Source organism: Polyergus mexicanus, unplaced genomic scaffold (assembly GCF_030449975.1).
Source record: "Polyergus mexicanus isolate NDT 795.1 unplaced genomic scaffold, iyPolMexi1.0 SCAF_3, whole genome shotgun sequence".
Classification (NCBI taxonomy): domain Eukaryota; kingdom Metazoa; phylum Arthropoda; class Insecta; order Hymenoptera; family Formicidae; genus Polyergus; species Polyergus mexicanus.
Window position 1 is genome coordinate 2,536,556 of NW_027223323.1, and position 10,744 is coordinate 2,547,299.

Here is a 10,744-nt window from a genome sequence, read left to right on the forward strand (position 1 = left end):
GTTATGTTTGGATATATACGTTCAAGAGCGCCGTACCGAAATAGCCGATGTAACCGAGACTTTTATTCACGGCTTTCCAACGCATATTATTAGACCCCAATCAAGTAACAACTTATTAAAAATCGAATCTAGTGTTTAAAAACATGCGAAATGCATTCTTTATGCATTCTTCGTTTTTGGAAATATTCGAAACGTTTCTCTCATTTGTTCGCAGTGAACGCCTGACGGTGACCGAGTGTCTCCAGCATCCCTGGTTCAACATGTTCGAGCAGCCGTCGACGTCGCTGTCCTCGACAATGTGTTCCACGTCGGATGACAGTCCCGCGGCGGACTCCACGACGACGCTTTCTCAAGGAGAGAGTTCCTCGTCGAAATCTTTACCGATCGCCAACGGTCAGGCCACGTCGAGCACATCGTCAACACCGAAGAGCAACGAAGGCGAGAAGCAACAACATCGGTCGTCCACGACCGGTGTGTGCCAGAGTCCTACGGAATCCTGCGCAAAGCCGACAAGTCCGCGCGCCGTTTCCTCGCATACGGAAAACTTGTATTCGACATCGAGATCGTCGCCCAAGCCCATCAGATTCGGTCTGAGTCCGGATCGCAGGGATACTTTCAAAAGGAACATGGACTCGCTGGCGCGAAAATTTTCCGGCACTGTTTTACCGGAAATCGTCATCATTGAGACAGGATCGTCGGCGAACGCTGCCTGCAATGGTATTACTCATCAACGTCGCGCCACCGCCACCCACACGATGCCCGCGGGTAGCGGCGAGGTGTTCAAGTGCACGCCCGTCTTTATTCTTGGTGAAGCGGAACAGCAGTGCAGCAGCGACAGCGGCAGCGACACCGTTTCCGAAATCTCGACCGACAGCTCGAGCGATCGTAGCAGCATCTACTCGGATGACTCCCTGGATTTTATCCTGTATGGTAAAAGCCAGGGTAGAGCGAGCTACCCGTTTACCGCCGCCGACGCGACCGCCGATAGGTGGGAACAGCAGAGGCATCATCGCACTGCGCACAGAGTGTGGCCGCGCGAGTGCAGTGGCGTCGTCAGCAAGGCACTCAGCCGTTTCACGTCAGAAAATTCGTCCAGCGGAACGAAGATTGCGAAGATCCCGACACCTCCGACAGCGACGGCAGTAATGCGCGGCGGCAGCAAGGCTGGTCTCGAGGCTCTCCGCGAGCGGAGCGGTAATCTGGTGGTTATCAGGGAGCCTGTCCGCGCCGGCAGGTATACCAGGTATAGCGAGGTGCAGTGCGAGTCGGTGCAAGCGCGGATTCGGCGGTTCCAGGTGCACGAAGCTTCGTAAAATCATCCCGCGTAAGCGTGCGCCGGCAGGTGTCGGTGTCGAATTGTATTTGCCAGATGTCTTGGCAGTCTCCTCGAGTAGCTCCTTGAAAGATTGGGAGCTTCGAGGCAAATGTACATATTACATAATTACCTGTACAATAACACGGAAGAGAAGGGAGGGGAGAGAAGGTTTTGAGCAACGAGATGTACCCGAGGGACATGCGAAATGAAGAACAAAGGTGGAAGGAAAGGGACGGGCAACAAAGTTCCTCGAGGTTTTTTTTGAAGGCTGTGACGACAGAAGTTTCTCGGAAAGATTCAGGAGATTGCGCGTACATTTTTTTTCTATAAAAATATAAATTATATGAGTTTTGCGAAAAATTTATTTGAATTCTCTTAGTTTATTTAATTGTCGCGGCAGAAAATGATAAAATCGAAGGAGAGAAAAAGCGGTATCATGTGCCATCCGACAATTGTATACAAAACAATGGGAGATATTATTCCTAAGTTTATTTTTCGTAAAATATATAATGCTGTGATAGTGTTAGCGAAAGTTTATGAAGAATGCGATGTGTCTTTGCTTTTCATTTTTGCCGAAATTGGATAAAGATGACCCATGTTTATAAAATTTAACCAAAAGAAATTTTGCGAAACAACATCGTATAATTTAATCGCGAGACATAATACTAAACAGTATTTCGTAGCAAGAAAAAATAATTGGTATATGATGCGCAGCACTATACCAAACAAGCCCGATCTCCAGAATCATTCAACAGCCTCTCGAAGCCCCTAGCCCGATTTTTCCCGGATTCCTCGGGAATCCGAGATTGTACGTAAGAGAGCGCGCGATCCGTTTATTATTCACTCCAATGTAAACGCTATGTAGCCCCGTAGCGTGAAACGTATTGCGCATACACGTGTGCCTTTGCGAAGGTGCCGACGAGAGATCGTAGCTTGTATCATATCAAAGCGAACAAATGGCTGTTGTAAATACGGATAAGAGAGCGCGCGCGTGGGTATGTATGCATGTGTGCGTGCATGTATGTGTGCTGATGCTTTTCGTGGGGCAAGCGAGCGGCTTCGAAGTGGGCGGTCTTGATGTACATATTGAATAATCTGAGAAGGAATGAGTGACGAATCCGCGCGTGTCTGCACCGGCTTGCGAAAAGGTGCCTGCGGTTGCGGTGACGCATCTCGATGACGAGAGATCGCGGATCGGACGGAAGGCTGAATGAAATCGTCGCACCACCTGACGCTGAATTCCACCGAATAGAAAACGTATTCCATCGAACGAGGATAATCGCTCGGTCGGGAAGGACGACGTTTCTCCGACAAATCTCACCGTCGAAGTGTCCGATTTATGGTTTGTAAATAGAAGTATGCGCCCGAAACCGCAAGTATCCGAAAAGATGCGAATCAATGCGCGAAATATTTTGTGGCAGCTGTTTAACCTGCCGTTATCAATAGACTGACCGACCGTCCTTTCGAGCTGAGGGAACCGCATCGCGTGCATATGCACCAAGACGAGATTCAGACGCGAGATTTTGTACTTTTTACTCGGAGCGATATTGTAACTCCGAAGTAGGTCTAATTTTTGAGATACGATTTCTTTAGACACGAATTATTTATTAATGAATTACCACATTTATGGTATATATCAACGTTATAATTGATAATGCGATTGTTAGAATACAAATTCATTTGATTTTAAATAAATTGATCTCGCGTTTCTAGCAATGTATATCTCCATCTCGGTGCATCACGCGTGATTCCGTTGATATCGCCATATTAATTGATCGTCGTGTTTGACGACGACTAACGACAATCCAGATAGATACATACATTTCCGGTGCCTTCCTTAAGGAAAGATCACAATGCGTACGCGCAAAATATGCCAGTCGCCAGTGCCTATGTTTACTTTGTCCAATATATGACAAAGTTCTTTGACTCACGAGACTGCGATGTACAGAAGCGAGAGAATGTACGTCCGTGGTGTGAAGAGTGCCTTAATTGCGCGCGACTTTGCGGGGAGATCGAAATTGAGAGCCTAGACGAGATTTCTAGGCCTCTCTAATTCCAGTTAGCTCGCATATGGTCTCGACGAAGGAGGTTAACAATGCGGGGTCCTTCAGATGTCAGTGAACTCGTCGCACGAACAATCGAAAACTTGCGTTCTCGTTGCATGTTATCAAAGGGAACGCTTCCTCCGTAGGAACCATATCGCGAGTATACATATTTTTTTCTTTTTTTTTTCTTTTTGATAAATGTTAATTATGCTATTTTAAATACCTTAGAATTAACATGTGTCCGTTTTAAAACTGTGCGATGTTCCATATCACGCGCCAAGTATAAAGAGACGATCATCCTTTCGTCTGCTCTCGGAGCTTTCGAAACGCAAATCACAATAAGCGAAATTTATATCTGCGAAATTCATTATCGCAAATGGAAACGCGCAACGAATGCTAGTCATAAGCACATACGTTCTCTTTCTCACGCTCGCTCCCCCTTTTTTCGCGCTCCCTAATTTTCGTTCACTTCGCCGCGGACACACGCTCACGTTGGTGAGATGCTAACGAGCGACCTATGTCTTCGTCGTGTGAGACGAGACGGGAAAGAAAGAAGAGTGGACGAGAGCGCTGCAAACATAATGGACTTGGTTGGCCTCGCTTTAAGCAGGATGAGAGAGCATTGTTCGAAATCTGCACATTTATCTGCATAAATCCGTAAGATGCGAAAGGAAATGTAGCAATTTTCTAGTAAATAATTTATATTTTAATAATATAAAGATTCTCGCAATATATATACATCCTGAATTTTTTTATTACATTATAATTACTACCTTAAAGAGGATTGATATTGTTTTCGGTGGTTCTATTCTCAAACATAGCTATAACTCTCTTTTGATATGTTGACCATATTTCAAGAATTTCTATTATTTAGACTGTGAAAATATTAAATTTTTGCAAATGTAATTCAATCACCGAAAAGCGCAATTGAAGAAATATTGAGCGAAATCGCATAATATTTTGGTCTCTTCTTTAGTAGCTACTTCAATCATTGCGTGCGGAATCGAATCGAAGCGAAAGCGCTAAACGTTTTCGGACCTCGTGGACCGAGACGGTTTGACTGATTCAACCTTTCCGGATCACGGTGGTTTGTTGTAATCTTGTCGGAAAAACCATCAGCACATAGAAGGGGCGATAACACGAAAATTGGATACGCGTGAAATGCATCGCACGCGACGCAAGTGCGCACAATCTTAACGCGTACACTTCCTTTCGAGTTGCATGTGCGCGGAAGTCTATCGTACGAGAATGTGTCTCCGAAAATCAAAGAGTGGAATTATCCTGTAATATAATTTTGCTACGAGACGGGCGGCGCGATTCGAGCGAGCCGGACTTACCTTCTCTCGCGGCGCTAATTCGCAATTATTTATTCTCTTTTTTTTTTGTGATATGCCATTAGAATTAATCGATTTTCGCATCATTTTCTCGTGTTAATCCAACTCCGCGAGAGAAGGCGTCGTCTTCTGTCTTGCGCGACATGTCGCGCTGTCCGATATATTCTCTATCTTTTATCATTATCATTATATTATTATATTTCTTCTATAATAATTATTATATATATTATATTATATTATATACACTCTATTATTACATAATTATTATTATTATTACATTATTAATAACGGAATTAATCGCGATGGTTATAGTCGCGCATATAGCTGCTAAAAACCTCCTGTAAATACTTCTGTCATTGTATTAATTTTAATAATACGTACGTAATAAAACTGCGACAATACACTCGAAAATATAGCGCAAATTTCTTTCCTCATACCTGCTACGTTTTTCTTGATAAAATCAATCTATTAATATGTTTGCTTTTGATATCCGAATATCGATTTCTTCACGTGCAATAACGTCGAACGGGTTGCCTAGTAAAAGGATACCGTTACATGTAATACATGTTTAACAAAGAAATTTGCCCTGAAAACTATTTATTGATCTACATTTTTTTACATTAATTTTTTTTATTTTTGTATTTTATTTATTCTTTATACTACAGAATTTGTTGTTCCTATATACATTTTTTCTTACACTTATGTATATGCTGAACTAAAAGTTACTTAGGATAGGAATAGGGATGTGTTGTTTCGACAAGAAGATAAATTATGCATTAAATTTGCATTTTGCCGTAAATAACACGCCAGGTTAGAACTCCTCGGGACGTCCTGGCATTACATGTACTGGTCAATGCACTCGGGGCACGAACAGGGAATCCGTTTCGCGCATTAATGCCAGGCGGTTGTTCCTACCGGCATTATTATAAATAATTCAACGCTTCCTCTCGCGGGACGACCAAAGGGTGGAATAGCAATGCGATTAAAAATAGGGAAGCTGGTGAGGAGAGTGTCTGCGAGAGATACGTGTGCGTGTTGTGCCCGATTAAAATCACGATACAGACCGAAGGTAGGGCGGCCCTGGATCCGCGTTTGCCTACCGATATGGCGATTGGAACACTTTTTCCGAGAACGTCGTCTTTTATCCTATAAATAGGTATACATTAACGGCAGCGCAGCTGCCACGATGATTCACCTTTAAACAGCTTTCTGCGATACGGAGATTTGGAAAATCACGGCTCTCTCGGAAAAAAAAAAAAAAAAAAAAAAAAAACACGCGATTTTCTTCGTAAAATTAATTATAACTCTCGATTATAATAAAAAATTTAAATTATTCAATCATCGAGAAATATGTTCTCTCTTTTATCAAATATAAAAATCTCACATTAGAAATCGACATATTGAAACTATTGAATATTGTGCGAGATTCTCTCCTCCATTGTAAAATTATATAACGCTCGCGTTTTAATTCGCAATATACAATATATCTGCCGGAATATTAGCAATGATCATAGAGCAAACAGAGAAACCGCGATTATACATTGATACGATTGTGTCACCGTGCGACTACGTAATCAGTTGATACAAACAGATACTGCCATTTTAATAGATAATAACAGTGTGCCTGCTATAATTGCGCGTTTCGCAATTGAATGAAATGTGATATAATCGCATATAAAACGGCGCTACTTCACCTTGACGTAGAATGCCCATGCGCCGCGCTTGCATATTCAAGAAATTCAGAAATATTTACGGCGTACATAATAAATTTTGATCTTCTGTAATGGATGAAAAGGTTATTATTTTGAATTTTTCCAATTATTTACATTTTATTTAAATCCTCCTTGTTGATGTAACAATAATGATTTTGTAGAAAGCGCGCACAAAATAGAAAGTTTGAAAATTCGTCATTCAATATTTATATATGTATATATATCTCAAGTTTGTTGGAAAATTATATTCGAAACTATCGGCGTAGAGAGATATTTTCCTGTAATCTTTCTTGGGTCGTTTCCATTAACGAGATGCGAAATAGAATCCACTAGATTTCTCACGTTCGATAGGGCGCTTTCATCCGCGCCGCATCGAATTTCGCAGGAGAACGAGAAACGACGGCGGAGACTGTGTCTCTTTCCACTTTATCCATCGTGACGACGGCCTTCGTGGACTCTCAGCCTCTCAATATACCGATAATGGAAAGTGCCGGGGGCGACGAGCGATTACTTGGCGATTCGTGGCGCCTAGAAATTGCTAAATCAACGCCGGCGTGCCGATCGTAACACCTGGCGCGACCAAATAAAGTCGCGCCACCGCCGCTCGCGCTGTCGAATGATAATTCGTTAATTAGCGTATAGGTCAGGGTGCGAGTTGTCCCGTGCAACCATCGAGAAGAAAGGAAAAAAGAGAGAGAGAGAGAGAGAGAGAGAAAGAGAGGTGTAATACACCTCACGTGTATGGAATCGCTTAAACTCGAAACGGAGACCGGCAAATGCGGCGTGCGAACCTCTAATTATAAGGCAGACCAATTTCATTCTGGCGATGGATTTTAAAGCCAATTCACACACCACGTGCCGCGATTAAGGCCGCGATCTTGACTTTCCTTAGGCGATTCGTGCGAGTTTCGATAGCTTTCGCTCTCACGATAATGGCGAATTTAGACTATAGCCTTATCGTGTTCTCTCTTTGTGATTCGTACATTCTTACGGAAATATCCCACAATGAAGAACGAGGAAGAAGTCGTGAGACTTAAATCTCTCAGACGACAGTCGAGATTATAACTCATCCGTTCGCAAACCGGCGTAACGAAAACCTTATGCTTCTTTCAATTACCGATATCCTTTTAGGATTGGTATTTGCAAATTTTGGACAATGCCCGTGTCGGTACCGAACATTAATCCTGCTCCTTATAGAGCGACAAGCCGATTATTAGACGCGGGATTCGGCTCGTTCCTATTGTGTCTAATTCTAAGATCGTAAATTGTAAGGAAACATGTGCACGTGCAGCGTGAAACGTCACGCGCGAACGGTACGCGCACATCATATCATCTTTTATGGTAGCCGATAATTTGAATTCCTCGCGAAACGCCGTCGTGAATGTCTCCTTCGTTGTGCGAATAACGACGAGCCGGATTGTAGATCCGCCAACGAATTCAGCAACTCTTTGCGAAAACTCGAACTTTGTGTACGATAAAATATACTTGCGTATAAATACAGAAATTTTTCGTGTCTTGACGCGATAAAATTCTTAATTTATGCATACAGCATAAATACGAGTTTGCTCGGATACTTATAGTTTTCGCTATGATAAAAACACTCGACGCTCTTCCACTTTGCCGATCTTTATCATATCGCTGACGGATTTCTAATTTTACTCGCGCGCGCAGACTGCGGGATGATAAAAGTTTCAATCTTCAAAAGGAGCCACGTGTTCGCGCGCTCGAAATGGAAGGAGCCCGAAGCTACCCTCGCTCGGTCGCGCGTCAAACTCGTAAATCGACGATAAGATTTTTTTTGCCTCGAGGCAGCCGAGCCGGAAGAAGACTCGGCTGAGGTCACCGGCGCCGCTTTTCGCATCGCTGCGACGGCAGAAAAGTGAGACGTACCGATTTTATTACGAGCGTGAAGACGTCAACGTATCGTGCCGAGGACAGTGCGTACGAATAACGAGCCCCATCAAAGTCAACAATGACGCGCGGCACAAATTTATTGCATCTTGCCGGTGGAGGCAGATCTATAAACAGAGATCATTAAACGCGCGCGCATACACGTCGCCCTCTCATCTCGGGGATAATTGATTTCGAACGGCACGATAGAGGAGCCGACCTCGCGTCTGTCACGTCTATCTCTTTCCTTCTATAAATGGTACGACTTTTCCGAGTTATCGGCGAATTATTGCAACCGGCGGATGAGCAGCCTTTGCAAAGTTGGCACTTTAATCTCTCGGACACCGCGAAATGAAGAATATCCACGTGATAGAGCTATACTTGCGCGTAGTCATTTTAATATATGAACGCGAAGAGAAATTTGCATTCGATGTCTCTTCGATGATAGAGAGAGGAAAGAAAAAAAATTTTATCTTTCTCCGCGAGTTAGACGGATACGTGTCAGATCGAACTTTCAAGCGCAAATAGCGTTATCCGTGTCTCTCCTCCGGTGACAGTGACGGGTATCAACGTCGCGAAATAGAATTCACGTCTGTCGGCTAAAATTCCCCTCTCGCTTCAATACCTGCCGGCAGCCACGTGTGAAGGCCTCATGAATAATATTATTGGCGTATCGATGCGAGTTCTGTCCTCTTTCCATCATACATAGGAAAGCGTGAATTTAGATTAACGACGGTACCGATTCGGGATCATCGACCGCTATCTGGCGAAACCGTTTCACCCATAAAATGAACGAAATGCAATTTATCCGTAAAAAAATTAGCAGCTTAAACTGCCGACATTTTATACGCGACTATAAAACTATCTTCTCTAATGAAATCTTATTAAAGTCTCATTTATAATTATAATATTCCTTTTATATGCGTATATATAGATGTAATCTTAAACTTGCAACGAAAAAGAATCATGTCGCGATACATGTTGAGTGTCCTCAGAGGCTCTCGATAAATTTTAAATCTCGCGATATTAGAATTCCGCGAAGACGAAAGCGATCTCCGTGGGATCGACAGTGATTATCCGAGTGTCTCGTGTGTCTTGGAAAATAAATCGTCGAGGACCTCGAGTAGCAACAACAGCCTCCGTTTTCGCGCGCTCGCGCGTATAAAGACCCATGAGACACCGTCTGTGCAAACTTTCGCGGAATGTTCTTTGTCGCTCCTTTGTGGAATCGACGATCGCTATGTGTTCGCGACGTGCCTTGTATCCCCAAGAGTGTTTGATGTCGTACGTAGAAGCGTACGTGCGAATATCCCGCATCGCGCGCGAGCGCGGTGACAAGCAATTAGTACTGACAATTAGCACCGCGCGAGTTGTCTTAGCCGCGCCGCTGATCGTGCCAAGGATATAGTCACTCGTCTATTCGCGGTTCAGCTACCTTCGACCAGCTCGAACCAGTTCCTTTTCCTTTCTTTCCGATCCGACTCTCGCCTCGATTGTATATACGCGCGATGACGCGTGTCGTCCCTCGCCTCTTTGCGTTTACGCGCCGGTAGAAAAATCCGTCTCGATAATCGCGGATAAGCTTCTTCACCTTTTACTCGTAAAATAAATAAAAAAAAGTGCGATTCCTAACGATTCCTCTCATTAGAGAAACTTTTGTTCGTTATGGTTGCACACGCGGTATTAACTTACGTATAGATAATTAGAGGAGATACAGGTAAAATAGTGACATATACTTTATCCAGAATCGCCAATGATATCGATATCGAATTTACGAGATACGTGCATCGAGATATACTTATGAACGCGAGGCTTCGGAGACGCAAAATCTTGCGACATCGACGGCAAATTCCGTCGTAAACAGGCGCAGATTCTCTCTTCGGTCATAAGCATTAGCGAACGCACAACGACACTTTCTCCTCGTCGCGTTCTGTTTGCCCCCAGGCCCATCTAATTACCATTAGTCCCACGCGCGATGCACGGCGTTCAACTCAAAGATCCACTTTTCCACGATATTGCGGATAGAGGAGGATACTTTTCGGCGCTCTTAATAAATGAAACTGCCTAATTAGCTGCTCGAGGGCTATCCTCTAAGCCTCAGCCGTTACAGCTTGTCCCGAGTGTGTAATTATTTCGACATATGTACATCTGTAATACATCTACGTTTCACAATTTCAGAATTCGACGCTTGAATTTAGATCGATTTTTTTGTCCGCTTTCGCGAAGTAGTTTAATCGGATAAAATTTCGAAAATTCTCCCCAAACCCTCTCCTCTTCTCGCATTTATAAATGCATTAACGGCTTTTACGTAACGTGTTTACTTCTCGCATCTAGAACGAAGAACGAAAATTGGGCGCGGGGAGAGAGATGAGCGTTTGGTTCCTCTCATCCGCAATAGCATATGTGAGGCCAAACCGCGCGCAAGAAAAAAAAAAAAAAAAAAAACAG

General features: G+C 43.5%; 1 protein-coding gene across 1 annotated transcript in view; it reads left to right on the forward strand.

Annotated features, from left to right (window-relative positions):
• Positions 1 to 5,105, forward strand: part of LOC138931690 (serine/threonine-protein kinase 17B) — a 70,342-nt gene extending 65,237 nt beyond the window's left edge. The window contains exon 6 of the mRNA XM_070292708.1: positions 215 to 5,105. Within this exon, the coding sequence (XP_070148809.1) occupies positions 215 to 1,313 (1,099 nt within the window). The 3' untranslated portion in view covers positions 1,314 to 5,105. The remainder of the gene's footprint in view (positions 1 to 214) is intronic.
• The last annotated feature ends 5,639 nt before the right edge of the window (positions 5,106 to 10,744 follow it).